The 21,615-nt window shown below is 36.1% G+C and overlaps 1 protein-coding gene across 7 annotated transcripts in view; it reads left to right on the top strand.

Annotated features, from left to right (window-relative positions):
* The window catches only part of DMXL1 (Dmx like 1), a gene marked incomplete at its 3' end in the record, with an annotated part of 85,734 nt that overhangs the window by 14,292 nt on the left and 49,827 nt on the right, over positions 1–21,615 (top strand). For 6 of the 7 annotated variants that reach the window (XR_013924704.1, XM_080370937.1, XM_080370939.1 and 3 more), the window contains exons 3-15: positions 1,098–1,181; positions 3,176–3,254; positions 3,853–3,985; positions 7,813–7,879; positions 11,204–11,376; positions 12,857–13,046; positions 14,317–14,485; positions 17,878–18,090; positions 18,771–19,024; positions 19,118–19,802; positions 20,327–20,448; positions 21,008–21,097; positions 21,417–21,519. Coding sequence is in view for 6 of the 7 variants with exons in the window: in XM_080370937.1 (XP_080227063.1) it covers positions 1,098–1,181; positions 3,176–3,254; positions 3,853–3,985; positions 7,813–7,879; positions 11,204–11,376; positions 12,857–13,046; positions 14,317–14,485; positions 17,878–18,090; positions 18,771–19,024; positions 19,118–19,802; positions 20,327–20,448; positions 21,008–21,097; positions 21,417–21,519 (2,362 nt within the window). Of the gene's footprint in view, positions 1–1,097; positions 1,182–3,175; positions 3,255–3,852; positions 3,986–7,812; positions 7,880–11,203; positions 11,377–12,856; positions 13,047–14,285; positions 14,486–17,877; positions 18,091–18,770; positions 19,025–19,117; positions 19,803–20,326; positions 20,449–21,007; positions 21,098–21,416; positions 21,520–21,615 lie in introns of those variants that run through there. The other variant, XM_080370941.1, reaches the window with a different exon arrangement.

The following is a 21,615-nucleotide window of genomic DNA, read 5'->3' as shown; positions in this document are numbered from 1 at the left end:
TACAGATGTGGATTTTAGGATCTGTATGCTTCTGTACATTAGTACATCTGTAATTTATGGAACTGTAAATAATAACTTAGGTATGACAGTTTAGTGCTTTTATTTTGTTAAAGCTGTTGTGGCTGATACTGAAATAAAAATGTATTTTATAAAGTGACTCTGACTTTCTTTAATGTTAAAGGAAAACTTCTAAGCCAGAACTTCACGGAACTAGGAAACTGACTATTACAGCATATCAAAACTGTAAATGTGCTGATCCTTCTAGGGTTGAGCTTCCCTTCAGAATGCAGGTTGTCCATTATGCATGACCTATGCAAACTCCTTCATTTTTTATAAATCCTTATTTCAGAGTAGCTTTAGGCAACACTGCCTTGTGAATGCTGTTTTCAGGCTCTCTGCCTGAGGTCTTTAACATACATTTGTCGTCTTTTGGCTCTTCCTAGCAAGTCTTTTAAGCTTGCTTTTATTTAGATATCTTGAGGTAAAATACTCTTAATTTTGTCTTAATGCAGGTTTGGGGTGGCTGATACCACTGATGGAATAAAACTTTGGATTATTAATTAAAGCTGACCGTACTGTAACTTTTTTGAAAGTATTTGATGTTAGCATTTAGTAGTGTTTCTGGTTTGCAGTTCTCTGCACTGGGTGTTCAGCTTGTGTAGCTCAAGTCTTCTGAATTAAGTTTTTATAATGTATCGTGTTCTCATGCCAGGGAAGCCCACAAAAGTACCCTGAACTGGTTCCATTTTTGAGGATGTGAACTCTGTAGACTCCTTGAGTGTTTACCTAATTTGATGTGGAAAGAATATTGATAATAGATCTGATTTAAAAACAAAAAAAAGCTCATGCCCACCTGTACTCTCAGTAGTTCATCAGGACTAACGTGTAAATAAAGAACTATATTTCTGTTACTGTCAATGCTTGCTTCATGATTTTTGCTAATGTCATTTTTCTGTTATTGAAAGGGGATGTGGGTGTGAGTTTCAAATTTATCTATGAAGAGGATTAAAAGTAAAATCAATAATTTGCATTTTATTCTTGTTTGTTCTATAGCTTGTTTCTTCTCTGTGTGTTTACATACATATAAATTTCTTTAGATTGCAGCTTCTTACGGAAAGGTGATTTCTATCTTTGAGCCAGTTAGCCTCTTGAAGCAGAACAGCAGTCATAGTCATTGCAATGTAAGTAATTAATCACTCCTTAATTCACTTACCCAGTTATAAAGCCTGATTAATTTTTTTGGTGTCTTTAAAGTTGAAGGGGTTTTTTTATGTCATCTTTTAATGCTAGAATAAAATTGAGGCATAAGATGGCCCTTGGGAAGTCAAAACGGTAGAAGGAGGGCAGAGACATGTTATTTGAAATGGTTTTACTATAATACTTCATATTACTGATTCATCTAACCCTACAATTCATAACTGAAATATTCCAGAACCCAAAAAGAGATGCAGACCTCCATTCTCCAAAGAGTATAGCCATTACAGTAGGAATTCCTTTTTAACCATCCTGTGTAGCCTTCATGTCCTGATGTGTTTTACAGTTTCATAAACCGAAGTTAAAACAGTAATTGTATGCTCTTGGTTAAATCTGTAATAGTTTCAGAAAAACTGTGACTTTTTTAGAATATCTGACTGAATGCTTATACTTCAGTGTTATAATGGTGAATAAGAACAATATTTATTCTCTTGATAGCATAGCTTAAGTTCAGTGACAATGGATTAGTGAGTTAGTGTACAGAATCTTAATTTCTGGGTAATAACATGATTTAAAGCAAGTATTTAACCATGCTTCTTACATGGAGAGTATTACTTGTTTAATTAGAAGTGTTAGAGTCTAAAGTCAGTTTGATGATATGAGAGCTTTGACAGCAGTTGCTCAGGGAACTTCTGTCTCCCTTTTCAGGGGTTTGGTCTGTCCATTTGTATTAATAAATCAGATATATATGGCTGTGTAGTGGATTACCTTCTTTATACTAGCCAGCTTAGTCATATGGTTCCAGGTGTTAACTGCAAACAAATGGTATTTTATATATAAATTAAATAGCTGGCATTGAATATATGTATCGCTAAAAAATTAATTAATACTACTGGAAAGCAGTGGAATGAAATAATGGTAAAATGGGACTTCCTATGCTTTTATGAACTTTTTAGGAGTACTACTGTCTTGTTTGGTTATTGGGGCTCTTGAATCCATCCTGAGTATTTTTCTGTACTGGTAAACAGTACACTTAGTTTGAAACTTTGAAGAAATAACTCTGTTACTTTGTTCTTGCAGTTAACTTTGATGCAATAAAGTCTAGCATATTTAGGTTGCTGTAAGACTGACACTGTCTTCCCTTTACTGGAATGTTCAGGATCTTAAAAAAAAAAAAAAAAAAAAAGTCAGCTGCAGAAATATTTCACTTAGATCCTTCTTAGGTGCGGGTACTTCTTACTGTTTTCTACCAAACTTCTGAAGGGTTTAGTTGTCATATTTTAACTTTCATTTCTATTGGATTGATTTTTTTGAGTGAGGGATGATTACTTTAAAAAAAAGTCTTTGTGAATTAAGAAAAAACCCTCTTTGCCCTTAATATTATTTTCAGTAGTGATTTCAGTTCCTTTTATAACTCAAAGCATCAAAAATTTGCAGTCTCGTATGAGAACATACCAGATGAATATTTTGTGAATTTAATGCTCAGCTTGTTAGAGTGAATGAAGTAGTAATGCAAGATCTGAAGGTAGTTGACACTGTTGTATATAAAAATAAAAAAGTAGTGTCAGGTATGTTATGCTGACCTTACTGAAAACCTTTAATTCAACAGTGCTACTGGTACCAAATACCAGATGCATTTAGTGTATTTAATTTCTGATACATCTTTTATTTTTTCTGAAGGTAAGATCGGACTTGCCTTTAAAAAAAAATCTTAGATTCCGATGGTGATTTTATATACTGAATTTTTTTCAAGCCACATTTTAAAAATAAGAAGCTTCTAAAATTAAAAACCTCTATTTGTATGGTCAGATTAATGGAAAACTCTTGTTCAAAATTTGAATGAATCAATTTTTATTACATAAGCAGTAATTTATTCTGAATTTGGAGAATGCAGTGAGGATGTACTATTTCTATTACAAAATAGGAAGGGAGGGGAATGAAATGTTTTCTGGCTAATGTTTGTGAATACTTAAAATTTCAGACGTTACATTATCAGTGGCAGAAGAATGCTCAAATATTACTGGAAACCATAGCACATAATCTAACATGGGATCCCACAGGTAAGAATAGAATAAAAGAAACACCTATCTATTTCATACCGCAGCTAATTTTTTATTTACATTTCACTGTTCTTTCGTGTCAAGGAAGAGATTTTTGTTTTGTCTTAGCATAAGAGAACACCAAAGTGAGTGAAACCTACCTTTTGTCACTTCTGACAGGAGAGCCAAAATATTAGGTGCATTTGTATGGTCATAATCAATTACCCTAATCTCAGCAGTGTCTAATGTTTAAAAATATGGCTTAAATGGTAGGTATTTGTTGTGAAAAAGGGATGTTTGCCGTAGCTCCAGCTGGCTTTTTTAGTGAATAACTTTGAATATTTGGTGATTTTTCACAGTTTGAACTGTAGATACTGAAATCATAATGTTTATAATACGTGAGAGTATCTTGCAATTCTGACCCAGTCTGTATCTATGTAGGGGAATGTGTAAAAGGCACACTGCTGTTATAATAACTTTGCTATAGAGAAGGTGTTAAGGTAATATCTGCTATGTTTTGTTCTGCAGTTTCAGCTTTGCAAAACTTTTTTCTCTGTTCATAGAAATCTGTACTTTGCTACTTGTTTTGTAGTTATATTGTTACAAGTATTTGTTCTAGGCACTCGCCTTTTGACTGGTTCCAGCTGTCTTCAACTTTGGTCCAATGTTCCTTTGGAAAATCCTTCTGACGATGACAATACTGAAAGAACAGATGTTGGACTTGGAGAATGGAGTTGCATCTGGCAATGCAAGTAAGAAACTTTTTTAAAAACAAGTAATTCCTTTTTCCGTGCTGATTTATATCTTTCAGATGAAATACTTGTTATAGTTCAATGAAATCCTATCGTATACTGTTATTTGATAAATATTATTGATGTGTGATAAACTTGAATCATACTTTCTTTGATTATGTGACATTTCTTTCTTCCTACAGGATCAATTTTAATTTTTTTAGGGGGTAGTTTTTATTCTCAGGAAGTTATTCAATGATATTGAACATCAGTGAAATACTGAGGGAAGGCAGCTATTGAGTCTCTCCCAGTAGACCCTTGTGCAAGAAGTAAGATGAAAGCTGCATATTTGAAAGTTACTGGGCTTGCAGGTCTGAATAAAGTAAACTTCCTTTTATGTCCAGTACTGCACCTTTTCATATACCTTTTACTTTCTCTGTGTTTCTTCTGGGTATTTAGCATAGTCATGCAGAGATGGATGCATTGTGTTTTACTGCATCTCTAAGTACTCTTGCATTCATGTTGATTTTGAGCTTTGTGTCTGTGTATTGGTACATTGAGAAGAGTTTTAGTTTACTACGTCAGTTTATGAGACAAGTTAAATCACGGTCCTTTCTGCTAAAGGAAGACTTTTCTAATACATCAGGTGCACTGTTCACTTGGGACCAGTGTACCATATGGCAGTCGTCTTAAAAAGTCTCCTGAAGTGGCTGGCTGGAGGGACCCACCTGAAATCATTATTTATGAAGCATTGTTGGGTAATTCCATGGATGTGCTTTTTAATCCTTCAGTTGCTCATTTTTCTATGTACTTGCTAACTTTTATCAAGGATATGTTTAAAATCCCAAGATCATCCAAATGACAATTGAAAAATTTTCCTTTGAATATGGTGAACTTTCTAAATAAATGAAGACTTAATTTTTTTGAAGACAAAACCTTTGGACCCTCATCTCTCAGCTTAATAAGAGTAGTTAGCCTGTAGATAGAATGCCATTAATATGGTTTTAGAATCTGGGCGTGTGGTAACAGTAGTAAAAAATCATACAGATACTGCTTTTCCTCTGTCCCTCTAGCAATATGTTTTGCATTTGTATCATAAACCTCCCAGAAGTTTTCATAGCTCTCCATCTGTTTCCCTCTTTTTGTCACTTGAAGAAGAGGGGTTTCCTCAAACCCTTTATATTTGATCAGCCTGTCAGTTTCCCAAGCAAGACAAGCCCCCTGTGCCTGACCAGTCTGTCAGCCACCTGACTGTGTTTTGACAGCCTGCTGTATCGGAGTGATTCGACTGACCTATTCAGGGACCCCTGCTGACAGTATCACTGAGTCACGTTCCTTACAACTTACACTCAGCTCTCCAGAGACTTATACAAAGTGAACTTCAGCTGAATATTTTTATTGTACAAAATGCAAGTTTGTAACAGAATAAGGTTTCAGACATTGCCAGTGATAATACACTGACTGCAAAACAAGCTTAAAACAATACACCCAACAATGGCTAGCACAAGTTAGTCATACAATAAAGTTCTTACCCAGTAGGCGTTCCTGTGGGGGAGGAGACAAGTTCAGCCCATCAACTGATCCCAGAAGTTATGGTGGAGTCTTCCCTAACTTCTCCCCAGCTTTGCTTACTTTTAATGCTTCATAGTACATTGCATGTTCATTATCATACACAGGATTGGTTACAAGTTTCTCGCTTCTAATCCAAATTAGTACGCATCCTCAGATAGCACTGCTGAAGTTCTTCGCTAACTACACATGCTCCACAAGTGGGGGTTTTTCCTTCTTTTGGGGGGGGCTATTTGAGTCGGAGGTCGCGATCTCCCACTACCACAATTATCTTTGTCCTATTTTCAACTATTTTTCTGTTGATGCTAGTGAATTGCAACACCTTATCAGCTTGTCAAGTTTTAAGGCAAGAGCATTCCTCATTTGAAGGCTTCTTTCTGTGTAACTTAGGTAACACTGTTCTTTTCACTATCTGTTCTTTGTTTCTCATCCTTCCCAAGGCTGACTCACTTGATTAGAAGTCCTTTCGTTCTTAACAACTTTAGACAGTGGGTCAGCTTTACCTAGCTTTGTGCACAGATTTGTTTAACATATAATTAAACACTAAATCAGTGTGGTAATTCAGGAGTTTAGACAACAATTCCCCCTCTTGGGCTTATTTCAGTCCAAGACCAGTCCATTTTCTTTACATTTAGGGGGAGCTTGAGTGACTCTAGTCATACATATTTTTGTTACTGATTGGTATCGCATGCCCAGTGAGGTGTGGTAGCACCTTTGAGGCAAGTAACTTTGGAATGGGGGTCTGAGTTGGTATTACAATGAGATCATTTCATCTGAGGAAAGTGATTTTGCCACAGTGGTTGGCTCAGCAGTGGACATCTTCTCACAGAGTCTCCATTTGAGAACTGTTGTGCAGCTTGTCAGCTGTGTGGTGCCATCAGGTCCCCCTTCCTGCAGGAGTACCACAGAGCCTGGCCATGGGGTCTCCACTCGGCTCCACACTCCGTTACTCCTATCAGCAGGTGCTGGGATGGCAGGGTGTGTTGCTTAGGGAGCTGTGGTAAAGTAGGTCCTGTGCACGCCAACCATCCTGAAAGGGATGGTTTACCCTAAAAACCTTCCTGTAACACTGCGCTTCTGTTAGGTCCCAGTTTTCTCTAATTTCCCCCCAAAGTAATTTTCCCACAATTATAAACTCTCTTGTGGAGGAGAGAGAGCTGAGTGTCGTGTACTTCGAACTAATACAACCTGGAAAGGGTCAACAAAACTTGCTTTGTCAGTTTACCTTTTATGCCTGTATGTTTTCTGGCATTTGGCCTTCAGTTAGATTTAGAATAGATTTTTCTTAAGGAAAAGTTTGCAAGATAGTGATTTTGCAGTACTACTCTTTGCCAGAATAATCTTTAATGACCAGGGGAGGCATTCCCAAATGTCTTCATACTGGCTGTACTAGGAGAATGTTGCTTAAATCTAGGTGGAAATTTACTTTCTTTGGTGTATGTCTTTTGTAATTGACTTGCGGTTGCTACTGCACACGCTAAATGCATCATGCTTTTGTTGACCTAATGGCTAACTTAATCCTTCCTGAAAGTTGGGCCTTTACAACCTGTTAGACATGTCTAATTAAGTCACGTTGAAAATGTATACTGTACTTGTGCTGCAGAATTTAATTCTTGCATGTTCTTGTTGTCATTAATAAGACTGTCACTTAAGCAATAGCTTTGATGCTTCAAAACCTATGAAAAAAAAGCTCATTTATTGGTATTTCCAATGAAAGTAAAACACAGCAAAAATGAACCACATACTTAGGTTTAGATTATTTTGGTGTGGCGTCTTTACCAGTGTGGCTAATAATGTGAAATTTCAGATATTACTTAACTACATTATTGGTTTTACACCTTTTTGTTTTCTTGAGTTACAACTGTAGGAAGTGTGAAAAATTGAGATGTGTTTCAGGTAAGTTGGAAGATAATATGGGACAGCAGAAATAAATTGAAATTTCAAATGATTGTGAAGTGGAAGTAGAGCATATCTGCGTACAGTTTAATCTGTTGGCAGCTGGTTTTGTCATATAATCTTTTGGAATATTGAATATTGTAGCGCCCTCAGCTGCAGCTTTTTGGCTTTGTTTTTCCTATGCGGCCACTACTATGTGTTGTACACAAGTTTGCCTACTAGTCCTGGACTTTGTTAAAGCTGAAGTTGTTCCACACAGTACGATGTACACTTGCATTTAAGAATTAAATCATTTTTATGAGTTCAAGGGCAAAAAACTGTTTAGAGTCATGAAAAAGTTCTTAAAAATTATTTTCTATTTTTAATTGTCTTTTATTTCATAGAACTGCTTCTCAAATTTGTTTAATGAAATTCTCACCAGATGGGGAGTTTTTTGCTACTGCTGGAAAGGTAAGCATTTTTTTCTAATTATTTTACACTAACTCAAATAAGCTATTAAATGAACAAAACAAAAGACACAATTTAAAAAATAAAAAGCTTTTTAATGAAAATTTTCTTTTTTATACTTTTTGCTTAGTATTTCCTGTAATCCATCTGTGCACATCTACGTTTTGGTAAATATCTATTTGGGAAAAAGGTAGTATGTGGCAGGGTGCCCAATAAATATTCAGTGCTTATACTTTTAAAATACCTATTTTTAATCAGTACCCAATTATAAGAAGTCAGAAAGAGTTGAGTTTTGGGGAATGGGGGCGACGTGTGGATAAGCTCACTGCTGGATATTCTTCTAGTGAGAAAATATATTCAGTGTTTGATTATTATTGTGACACTATTAATAAAAAATAGCCCTTTAATACATTTTTGCATAAATACCTGTATGCCTGTTTGTGTACACAGAAGATAATTCACATTCCCCGCCACAGGTATATTCACACATAGTTAATGTCCATGTTTGTGGCCAGTTTTGGAGATCAGTTCTGTGTGCTCAGTATTGAGTGGTTTATCAGCAAAAGCAAAAACATTGCCAAAAAAATGCAGGGAGGTGGGGTGGAGGGGGGCCAGACAAAATGTCACCATCATATCTTTTCACTTCATTAAACACTAATGAACTAATATTTTCTGTATACTACAAAACTTGTTGTTCAGGTTTTGTAAGAGAATAATAACCTAACAAGTCAAAGCAGAAAAAAAATCACGATCATGTAGAGGGTTCAGTGAAAAGGTGTGACAAATCCATACAAGAATTTATATGACTTGTTAAGGGATATGAAATGAGTAGTTTTCTGCAGATAGCACTGTTGTCTTTGAGGGGAGAGTCCCATTGACATTGGTCAAAAAGTTCCCTTAAGAATATCCAGATCCGTCTTTGAGAATTTATGGCATTATCAAAGTAGATTGTAGGAAAAAAAAAAAGGCTTTCAGATTACTATTTAAAAAACAAACAAACAAAACCCAAACAGGAAACTTAACGGTATAAGCAGTTTTAATACAGATTAACAGATGCAGGTAAGCATAAAGTATGTGCTACCAACTAAAGAACCTAGCAGAGACTGCAGAATTATTACAAAGGAAACAAAATGCTAGTATGTAAGGTTATGTGGGACAATGCAGTTGATGAGACTAGTGAAAACCTGGTGTAAGTGTAACAGACTCCAGAACAGTGTTAACCTGACAGAATGAGTTTCAGACTTAAGAATGAAAGACAGTTGTGCAGTTGGTCTAGTCTGCGTCAGAAGTGTGATTGAAAATTTGGCACGTACACATAAAGATTGGTTAGAACAATGTTTGATTTGGTAATAGTGTGTGGAACTTTGCTGGTTAGATCATAATGTCCTGGTAATACATGCTTGAAGCAGAAAGATTCAAGGGTTGTTCAATCTGCAAACAAGTCTTGCTTTTAAAAGGTAGTTGTCATGTATATTGTCGTGATTCAGTTGTGTGCATCAAGAACAGATGAGTAACATACTTTGCTGAGTTGTAGGTGTTTAGTTTTTTCCTCTAAAGCTTGCCATTTCAGATAGTTATGCTTGCTTAGAAGGCTAAACTTTTAAGGCATCTCCTATCTTTAGGGAGGAGACAAAGATGTAACAAATCTGTAAAATAGTCTAAATTTCCTTTTTCTAAATGAAGTGTATTCTATAAACTAAATTGACTAGTTTCTAATACATGAAGTGAAATACTAGACTTCCTTGATAAACTTGATTCAGAATAATAACGAAGCAACAAATTCTTACGCTCCATTACTTTTTTGCTTGTTTGGGATGCCATATTGCTTGCTAAATGTTCTGCGGTGTCTTTAGTGATTTACTGGCTGAAAGGAGATTTATTCCAGTCATGTTTAAGATAACTAATACTTAGAAAATTGTTTGATTACAGGTTTTATTTTTTAAAAAAAGTATTTTGTTATTGTTAGCAATATATACTGTATGTATTTCACTGTATATTTTTTTTGTTCAAAACGAGTTTATTTTAAAGATCAGGTTTTAATGGAGTCTAATGTTACAATTGAATTGTAGGAAAATAAATTAATCTGAAAATAGCTTGTGTGGGGTAATATTCTTGCAGACTTTTTGACTGGAATATCTTATATCCTGTTGTGTCATCTTAGATTACAAACTCAGGCAAAGCACAATTACTAAGTAGGAAAATTAGTAATGGTTTTTTTATCATAAATTACTAAGTTAATTACCTGTCTGCAGAATCTTTAAAATTAAAGAAATATGACACAAAAAAAAGTGCATTTTTTTATGAGAGAAGGTGCTGGTCAGCAAAACAACCTCCCCTCAAGAGGGTCATGTTAAGCATACCAAGGTTAATATAATATTTCTCTACCATTCATATTTAATAGTGTATCAGCAACTTAGGAATCTAGATCCAGATTAATTTATCTAGTCACAGAATCACAGAATGGTCAGGGTTAGAAGGGACCTCTGGAGATCATCTAGTCCAGCCCCCTGCTAAAGCAGGTTCACCTGGAGCAGGTTGCACAGGATCACATCTGGGTGGGTTTTGAATATCTCCAGAGAAGGAGACTCCACCAGCTCTCTGGGTAGCCTGGTCCAGTGCTCTGTCACCCTCAGGGTAAAAATGTTCTTCCTCATATGCAGATGGAAGTTCCTGTGTTGCAGGTTGTGCCCATTGCCCCTTGTCCTGTTGCTGGGCATCACTGAAAAGAGCCTGGCCCCATCCTCTTAACACTTGCCCCAAAGCTATTTGTGGGCATTGATAAGATGCCCTCTTGGTCGTCTTCTCCAGGAGAAACAGGACTAGTCCTTTAAAGGCATCAGAAGTAGAATACTGGGAATATGATGTTTTCAATTTATATATATACATATGTAAGAAAAGCAGGCTGAGTAGTACTGAGCTTGATTTTTTTGAGGTGTCTTCTTTGACCTTTGTTTATATTCCTAACACTTTAATATGTGTGTGTAGGTTTTGGGGGTTTTCTGTCAAAGTACAATTAATTGTATTAACATTTGAACACCAGCTCAAGCCAGCACAGCTTGCATTTTTGTGGTTAAAAACTGGCAGCTATTCAGAAGGAGCAAAATTAAATCCAAGTTAATAATGGCAAGAGAGATTAAAAGAAAGCTCTGCTACCATGTTTTCTTTAAGATCAGCTTTTGAAGTTCTGTTTACTGAACTGACTTTCTGCTGCCAGAAAAGTTTTCTGCTTAAAAGAAAAAATACAAACCCAGGAGACGTACCTAGAAGTACATGAAGTGCATCATATTTTTATGCAAGGTAGTCTTACTGTCTTTTTACTTTCCCCAGGATGATTGTCTTGTGAAGGTATGGTACAATACAGACAGTTGGCGATCAGCCGTAACACCACCTGGCACAAGTCCAGAAAATGAAGCAAAAATTGATTTTTCATTTGTGTATTTGGCTCACCCTCGATCAGTAAACTCATTTTCATGGAGAAAGACCAGTAAATTCATGCCACGGTCAGTAGTTCTAATAATCTGATTGTGAAATGCCCCAAAACCCCTAAACTGTACAGTCTTCCCAGCTGTGCAGTCAACAGTCACACAAGTTTTACAGTTTACTGAGGTTAATAGTGTTTGCATACCTTGTTTATTGTTTGTGTGTGTTGGTCTTAATTCTTTTACACTGAAGTTCTTGGGAGATTGGTAAGTATCATTTTACCTGGGAAGGAACTGGAAAGATAGAAAGGGAGTCCCACAAACTGGCTTAGAGATTGGACTAAATGTAAAATTGGATATTGTAAAATTACCTCTCCTTGCATCTTTTTGGTTGCTCTGTCTTAAATGACCATGCATGCATTTGATGTCAGCTTGTTCTTTCTTTTTCTGTCCTAATGGAATCAGAGCAGTTTAAAACTGTCATTTCTCATCTTTCTCGTTTAATTGTTTCTGTCTTACTTCTCTACCTAGTGTAAAACTGGACCCCTGTCAGAAACAAGTATCTGGAGATTTTATTAAAATGATCATTTGGAATTGATGTTTTGGGCCTGGTTGATTTTTTTTTGCATGTATTTGGATGATTCCTAAATAACCTGTCCCTAGTTTTCAGTACTAACTGCGATCTCAAACTGGAGTAGTATTAGCAAGTTTGCAGCCGTATTTTTGCTGTATTATTCCAAATAGTAGCCATTTGAATTCTGCATACCTTAGTGTGTTTAAGCAAGTTTATCCTCTTATATAAGAACCTTTAAGTAGAAGACTCTTTATGAAGCCATTACTGTAATCCTTAAATCAGTTTTGGAAATTCACCTCCTCCATGATGCCTGAGGAAGTTTACTGCTGTATAGTCCAGTCAGATGATCCATATAGTTTTCAAGTCTTAGCTAAAATCAGTTTGCAAACTTACATGAACTGGAAACTGGATGATCTGCATAGGTTTTGTAGTGCCTAGTTTAGGTTAATTTGATTTTATATATATATATATGTAACACAAATTGCATTTAAAAAAATAGTTATTAAGAAAAGTTTGTAGTTTTAAATTGGCTGTTTTATTCCTGGTGTTACTGTGGTTTCTCTGGTTTGGCTATAGAATTTTGTAAGTGCTGTATAGCAGTAAGATCTGGAGAATTGAGAACAGGTATCCAGAATAGTTTTTTTTATGTGCTTTTTTTATGTGAAGGACTTCACAGAATTAGTCATAGCTGGAGTAGAAAAAGCCTACGTTTTTAATTTAGAATCAAGATCCATGATTTGGTGTTGCACAGTTGTGTAATGAAGTTTGCGGTAGTTCATATTCAGATATTGAATAGACAAGGAAGCCATTCATACATAATTCGTTTTCCTAAGAATGGATTGTTGATTTTTTGTTTGTGTACTGTCTTTAAATTACTTGGTGCAATTCTGGAAACTGATAAAGGAAAACTGGAACTGTTGCTTTATGTTGATATGTGACAGTAAGCGGCTAAGCGGCTTCTTCACGCCTTAAATTTTCTTTCATTAGTGGTGCTGTCTGCAATGTACTCCTGACTTGCTGTAAGGATAATGTTTGTCGTCTCTGGGCAGAGACTTTGTTACCCAATGACAGTCTGTTGTATGGTGGAGGATACAACAATTGGAGTGGATCAGTGAACTTCACAAATAACTTCAAAAGAAATACTTCAAGTAAGGAGAAAGTGCAAAACGCTTTAGAGGTAAGAAGTGAAACTGAACAGAGATATTGGACACATATACACATGTGTAATTTTAGACAGGATTGTAATTAGTAGCTTGAACAGGTATATTAAGCTGAAATCCTTTATACCATAGATGTGCATAAAATGTTACAAAAGAGTGAATTTATTTGAAATCTTCCTTGGGAAGATTAATCTGATGGCCATCCTACTGAACTTTCACTTTAGAAGACACACTGTTCTTATGTCACTACTGCCTGTCTTGCTCTGGAAGCAAAGTGCGATCCAATATCTAGTTCACAGGGCTAGAAACAGTATGGAGCACATATTGTATATAGGTTATGTGAAACCCGCTAATGATACTGCTTTAAAATATATGGTAGGGGCTCAACTGTTGCTTCTGAGGCTGAGAAGTTCTCTGGCTTCTGCAACTGCAAAGACAGTGATAATACAGAGGGAAGAAAGGTAGCCTTTGTTGCCTTTCTGCTGTAGTCTTCCAGTAGAGCACAGTGCTTGTAAGCTGTATCTGTAAGGCAAATGATCCTTACCAGACACGTGTTTTCTAATCAGTGGTAAGAAGGGGGAAGGTGAAGCATTAGTGATCTCCTACAAAACTCTATGTGTGGGCATTGTGGGCTGAAAGGCAAAACACAAGGAAGAAAAAATACTCAGAGAGGGGAGAGGAAAGGAGGCTGGAGACGGTTCTGTGTTCCTGTTGAAAATAAGAGGCAACATTAGACATCAGAAATAACAATTACATGAAAATGGAGAGAAAACTATTCTACGTGAACATGTTGCGGTAAGATGCAAAGGATAGCAAGTGAAGAGGAATAGCAAGAGCGTAATACAGTCCTTAATATAAATTGTGTACCACCTTGTATCTTTTGGTGCTTGTATAGGTATCTACAGGACAGTGGGCTTGAACTGTGCAGTATGTGGAGTGAGACAGTCTCTGAAATGAGATTATTCAATTTTGTTGCTTTGTTAGTTCCACATAGTATTTTCTGTCAAAGTATAAAAACTGCATGAGCATTGTCTGGAGACTGAAATATGAAGCAGTTACTATGTTGAGGTACTGTATGTGCCTTCATAAATGAATCTGAAGACACTAGTATGTCTCTCCTGCAGACACAACCTGCACAGTGTAATTTTTCCGAGAAACTCCAACAATGGTTTATAGTAGCTTTTAAACTGAAAAATTTCATTTACTAATATCTAGAAAACATCTTACAGTTTAAATCTGCTTTTTCTTTTTGAAAGGAATTAAAATGACACCTTATTCTTCATGCAGTTAAACCTGAGGCACTTTCGACGAGGAAGGAGGAGGTCGGGTGCTGTTGTAGCACATACTGGATATGCTCCACATCAGCAAGACCCCCACGAAGTTCACAGGAACATCCCTCCTCATGCGAATGCACTTTGTCACTTCCATATTGCTGCCAGTATCAATCCAGCCACAGGTAAGAACTGTGTTAAGTCTTTGCTACAGGGTGAGCCACAATTTCTTTTAGGTCTGTGTTGTCTGTGTAAGCTTGACTGGCTCAGATGTGTTTGTACAGTGTTTACATGATTATGCAAAATTACTAGCATGTTGGTTTCATTTAATGGATGACAGAACCTTCTTTCTACAGTCATGGAATTATTTTAATAAATTTTCTCTACAGTAATCCTGTCTTTCATTTTTGATCATCTTTTAACTGAGATTCACAGTGGTCTGAGATGCAGAAGGCTAAGTATTTGTAACTGGAATTACAAATTCACTGGGAATTGTGTATGATACTGGGAGCATGCTGATAAATCAGTGTCCAAGCTTCTTAAAATGAGTACCTGACACTCTTAAGTGTCTGAAGTAAGCAGACATCCCTGTACTTCTGTCTCTAAACCAAGCAAAACATGCCTTCATCTTTTGTACCATGAACTTTAATAATCTCTTGCACTCAAGCAGTATCTTGATAGACATTAAGCAAAATCCCCTATACTTGCTAATATTTCTGTCTCGGTAATCATTTGTGTCTGCTGTAAATGAAGCACGTCTCCTTGTTGAAAAACTGAATAGAAGTGCAATATTGATGACCTTTCATTAAGGTTTTATTGCTGTGATGTGATTTCCTGCATCTAGACTTAATGAACAAACATATTACATAATCCTTTTCTTAAACTAGTTAAGCTCTGTCTTACAGTATTTTTAAATAGGTTTTTGGTTTTTTTTGTTCCTGCTTACCCTTGTTTGAAAGCCAATTTTGACCTAAAGCCATTCATGATTAATTCATATTTGTAGCTGTATAGTGTCTGGTATGATTATAAACAACTGTTGGTTTCCATTACCATTTCTGTGCTAAGCAAGCTTTAAACACTTCCTCCTGTAAGATTAATCTTCACCTTTTTTAGTGTTGTTTTGTGGTTCTTTTAAAAGATATGACTAGAATCACATCAAGCCTACCAGAATCTTCTTGCAGTTTTGTGCTGTACCATCAATGTTATCCTATTTCTACAGGAAATGCCTCCGGTCATTACACATGTTACAGCCCAGTGTCATAGAGGAAGATTTCTCCAGATGTTCTTGGAGTTTTGTATTCTCTGCTTTTCTGCATCTTAAAATTGCACAAGGAGCTAGCTAAACTTTTCATGTGCATAGCACATGATCTTTTCACTGTCTTTCTCTTACCTGATCTTAACGCACTTCTTTCCTTGTTTGTTTGTACATAGTAACTAAGTAAACTTTAATTTAGCTTTTAGTTTTTGCAATATAAATGTGTCCAACAGCAAATTCACAGAATGGGAATAAAAATATTTTGGAAAAGAATGGTAAAAGATTTTCCTAGGTGTCTAACACTTGTCTTCAGTCTTTTTAAACTTTTTTCCTTCTACATTATCTGTATTAATATTATCTATCTTGATACTGTCTGTTTCATCACTTGGTCTTTAACTCGGTGGCTTGGAGGGTAATGGATTGTTCTTACTTCAGAGGTTCTCCATGAAACTTTCCCATCTTAAATGTTAATTTGCAGAAATATCTGTTCTCGCTCACAGTCAAGTCCTTAAATACCTTTGTCTAACCATATTCTTTAAGTAGTCCTTTTAGTTTGCCCTTTTAAAATGAAATTTAATCTGAAAACCTAATTGTATTTTCTTTAATTTATATCAGTTTATGATCTTTTACTTGAAAATTTGCCCTTAGACTATTCAGAGTACTTGATAAAAACTAAGGCCAAAGCAGCTTTATCTCTCATCCACTTGACTTTTTTAAGAATTAATGCTATCATATACAAGAATAGATGTCCTCTTAATTTTTACTGTATTTGTGTTCTGTTGTTTAATTTTGAAACTTACTTTCTTAGAGCAACAAAATCCTTGAGACCTTCTTTTATACTGCAGTGTTACTTATACTGGTATTCAGCCTTGGTGGAGTTCTGTGAAAGGAATAAGCAATGGTTGTTAGGACAAAATTATCTGTAGGCAAATCTAGAAGAATGTATTGAATTTTAAGACCTTAGTTTCCTGGAAAGAGCGAATGTTGTTTATGAAGCAAATAGAAATTCACAAAGGATTTTGTCCAGACCTAAGCACCAGTTAGAAGTTGATAGTTTTGAGGTAGGAGAAGGTAGGAGAAGGGGGGGGGGGAAGTGATTTCTTTAGTGATCTTTTGATACATATTCGAAGTGCGTAGATTTATAATCTAATCTGAAAAGTTGTCTTTCTAGTTCACCTTCTTATTCACATCTGCTGTAGCTTTGACTTCCAAAGAGAGGTCAACAGAATTCTTCCCTCTGAAGTTCTGTTTTTGCTAAATGTATTAAAGTATTTTTGAGACTGGTGTTAATTGGCCTTTTTAGGAAGACAGACTGTATTTATTAAATACTCTGTGGTCCTCTTGCCCCCTTCTGCTATTGCATTTCCTCCCCACATTGCTGGTAAGCCCTGATGGTCCTTTCTTCTATCTGTGTGCTCTTGGTTATTGTTTTCTTAAGCTATGCTGGAGGGTAATTAATGCAAAGCCATTACTGCCTTTGAAAAAAAAATCAAAATCCAGAATTGGTGTAAAAAGTATTTTGTCTCCCAGGGCGTGGAATTTAAGTAATGCTGCATAAATAGGGAATAGAAGGAAATGAGAAATCTGTATGGAGACTTCTAGGTGGGAATTAAATGCAGGTTGAACTTGTACAATGTTGCTGTATGGCTCATTTGAGGAAACTGCAGTAAATAATCTAAGCTGCTTTTTAGCACGCTTAATTGAGATGATGTTACTCTGCAGCAGTCTGGTACTTGCTTCCATCACTTACTTTGTGACTAGTGCTTTATTTTTCACAGCCACTTGGGACACCAAGTAGCATCATAGGGCAATGTAAAATAGTAATGGAATCTATAGGAATAAAATTCTGGCTTTTATGTGATAGTGTTAACAGGGGACCTCAGCTGGTCACTGTACCTTTTTTGCTGGTGTAAGCCCCTGTCATATGTGGTCCCTGATTACAGAGTATACCTACTGCAGCCTCCATTGTGGACTAAATGTTGGGAAATTAATGCTTAAATTATTTGATTCACACTGAGCTATAGAAGCAAAAGACAAGGTAAATTAACCTGTAAGACAGTGTTACATCATGAAGATGTTAACAGTGCAAGGCCATACGTAATCCTAATGCATACCCAAGAGCCTTCCTGTGGAACATGTCTTGTAGTAGCAGTCAAGCAATTTAATACTGCAAGTAGATGATGATGGTGGAAGGAATGACAAGTGGCAATACACTTAGTGTATTTTTGCGTGGTAGGGTTTCTGCTTAAAAGCAGTTTATCTGAAATTATTTTTTGACCAAACTACTTGGTTTTCAAAAATGTAAGCATCTTTTTCTTACAGATATTCCTCTACTGCCTTCTATCACATCTCTGAGTCTTGGTGACAATGAAGAAAAAAGTGGACCTTTTGTTGTCCACTGGCTAAACAATAAAGAACTTCATTTTACCTTATCTATGGAAGTATTTTTGCAACAACTTCAAAAGAGTTTTGAACATCATTCTCCTGAGACTAACACCGAGGAGTCTAATCAAATGGATGGCAGATCAGAAGAAGGTAGAAGTCTTATCATAGACAAATGGCTTTCATTTTATGAAGTAATTTGTAGTGTTCTTTCAGGTGAAGAGATGGGCAACTTCTCGTGTAAGGATATGGACAGATTACAGTAGCATTTCTATGTATTTCCTTTACTTATGCTGGAAATACCTAAGTGACATTTAAAAATCTGTATCTAGAAATTCTGAATTTGTTTATGGTTGTTTCAGAGACTGAATTATTTGTGCTGAAAACTGTTATTTATATAAAACTCCAGGCTGACCTGAAGGCCTTTGCCTGAAAATGTGTACTTTTAAGATTTTTAAGGAAGGAAGTGCAACCTTAGAAACAACTTTTTTAATACCAATGTGCACCTAATTTAAATATCTTTATTCTATAATATAGTACAGTAAATTAATTTAAATATATAGAGTTTGGAGGTGACTGCTTTTGTTCTACCTATGCATGCAAAAATTTATATAAAATGGGAAAAAAAAAGTATTTCAAATTAAGGTACAATATAAACTACTTTGATTTGTTAGTTATTTAGGTCCACTAGAGGATTTCTGGTTAAATTTTTCATTATTTTAAATTTGTGCTTATATGAGTGACTTATAAAAGGCCTGAAAGGTGCTCCAGTAACACTGCTTGTTATACTTCTGCTTTTGAATATAATAAATATATATCTCTGTGTGTTCTAGAGGTTGATGAAAATGGAGATGAACAAAAAGGAAGTCAAGAAAAGAAGGAGTCGGGGGATGAGAAAACTACTCCAAATTCAAGCCTTGTTCCTTTATCTTCTGCTATTATTGATCATGAAATTGAAGTACTACTTTCTGAATGGAGTAAAAATGCTGACATGCTATTCAGTATACATCCTATGGATGGTTCACTACTGGTATGGCATGTGGACTGGCTAGATGAATACCAGCCTGGCATGTTTCGCCAGGTGCAGGTACTTTATTTTTTCTGGGTTATGCATTGTTAGTCAGTGAGAAGTATGGTGAGAAAATAACTTTATTTTTTTTCCCCTTTCAAAAAATTCCAGGTGTCGTTTGTCTCAAGAATTCCTGTTGCATTTCCAACGGGTGATGCAAACTCCCTTTGCAGAAGTATAGTGATGTACGCTTGTACCAAAAATGTTGACTTAGCTATTCAACAAGGCAAACAAAAGCCTCCTGGCCTTACACGATCCTCATCTATGCTTATCTCTTCTGGACACAGTAAATCAACCAACAGTTTAAAACTAAGTATCTTCACGCCTAATGTTATGATGATTTCCAAACATGCAGATGGGTCATTGAACCAGTGGCTAGTGAGTTTTGCTGAGGAATCTGCTTTTTCAACTGTACTCAGTATTTCGCATAAATCGAGATATTGTGGTCACCGTTTTCATCTGAATGACTTGGCTTGCCACTCAGTATTACCACTGCTGCTTACAACCTCACATCACAATGCTCTAATTTCACCAGATGTTGAGAATGCAGAACAGGCAAATGATTCTTTAAAGTCTCATGAGTCACCAGTAAGACTTCAGAGTAGAGGCAATGCAAATGTAACATCTCAGGATCCCAATGTGGTTTACAGTGAACTTATTCTTTGGCGAGTTGACCCGGTTGGGCCTCTGTCCTTTTCTGGTGGAGTTTCTGAACTTGCCCGGATCAATTCTCTCCATGTTTCAGCTTTTTCTAATGTTGCATGGCTGCCCACACTTATACCCAGCTATTGCCTTGGTGAGTTTCATTTTCTGATTTGTGAAGTGTTCTGGAATAAAAGTAATGTAATGTAATAATGCCGTTAAATAGATAATTTAGATATATTTTAATGCATTGGAAAGTTTTAAGCATGAGTCCTTTATTTCACAGATTTCCAAGCTGCTCTTGGAAATTATTTATTCCAGTGTGAAGAATTCCTGTGTTCTTCTGCCTTCGTTTATGTGTTTGGTATTTTAGAAGCTAATGCAATAAGTTACTTGGATGTTAGTGCATACTACAGAGCATGTTGAACACTTCAAAAGCACAGGCAGATTTTGCTGTGGTTTGTAAATGGGATTCTTAATTCCTTTCCTATACTTTGACTTGCTTGCCGAGTGCAGCATTAAACTTCGTAGTTTTTGCTCGTGAACATAAACTAGGAAGAATTTTTCTTATGCTGTATTGCTTTCTTTCATAACTTCAAAATTGCCTTTTGCCAAAAAAAGAAGAGAGCAAGTTGGTGTTTGAATATTTTAGCACTTCTTGCATTCTCTTTTTTTCAGGTGCATACTGTAATTCTCCAAGTGCCTGCTTTGTGGCTAGTGATGGACTGCATTTGAGATTGTATCAAGCTGTAATAGATGCTAAGAAACTTTTGTGTGAGCTCTCCAATCCAGAAATTTCTGTAAGTAAAAGGCTGAAGGTTGGAAGTTCATTCAGTAGCACTAGTTTTAGACTTGCTGGCAACTAAGCTGATTGCTGAGGATTTTGCAAATTATGATAGTTTAGTTTGGCTTGTAAAAACAGATATGGTAAAGATTTTTAACATTGTAGCCATACTGCATTCCATTTAATCTCAAACTCTGCATATTGAGGCAGGTCAATGGTTGGGAAGTACCTCTGAAACCTTTGCACTACAAGGAGTAATAACAGCAACAAACTCTGTGTGTGTGCATTGTCCATCCTAAGGAAAAGTTGAGAAGACAATGCAGCTTGGGGAAGGGACAGTAAACGGCTGAATGTGAGTCTTTCCAAATGTTCTCATCATCTTTCAGCCATCGAAAGCAATGAGGCTCTTGATAAAACTGGGAACGTTACCTGTGTTCTTGGTGGATTGTAATCAGTGTATTTTTAATACTTTAGTTAATACTTGCTTAGTGGTATTGCACCTACCTAGAAGGCTGTGCTGCAGCAATGCACAAAACTGAGTTAACAAGACCACCCTCCTGACTCTTTTTAAACAGAAGTATGTTGGTGAAGTTTTTAACATCATAAGTCAGCAATCTACGGCTCGCCCAGGATGTATCATTGAACTGGATGCTATCACAGAGCTTGTAAGTTTCTTTCCCCCCCGCCCCCCCGTACTCATTTTATACCATAATTAACTTGTTTAAAAAGTTATAATAATAAATGCTATACCTGTAGCTCTCCATCAGGTAAAGATAAGGTATGTAAAGTTTGATTTTGACATACACCTGCGTTTGGTTTCATAGTACCTGTAAATTAGAAGGCTCTGAATAATGAAGGTATGTTTTCTTGAGAAATCTTTCATTGACATGTATGATTTATCAAGTTAAAAGCTGCCGTGTTCGAGAGCAATCTTAAACAGTACACTCCATGATGTTCTCTTGTTGTGTGTTTTTACTTTCATAGCATGGCAGGAAAACGCAGTTATTGCATGTTTTTCAAGAAGAGTTCATTTTAAATCACCAGGAGAAGGAAGTACCTGAAAAGAAGAATAATTTATCAGATTGTGGTAAGTAATTCTTTTCATAGAACATTGAAGACAAAATATATTTCGCATTCCACAGAGGAAACGGAACTTGTTTTATACATCTTAGCTTTTTAAGGT

The sequence above is a fragment of the Falco punctatus genome, assembly GCF_963210335.1.
Source record: "Falco punctatus genome assembly, chromosome: Z".
In the NCBI taxonomy this organism is placed as follows: Eukaryota; Metazoa; Chordata; class Aves; order Falconiformes; family Falconidae; genus Falco; species Falco punctatus.
Note: the sequence above shows the minus strand (reverse complement) of the source record. Positions and strands in the feature narration are given on the sequence as shown.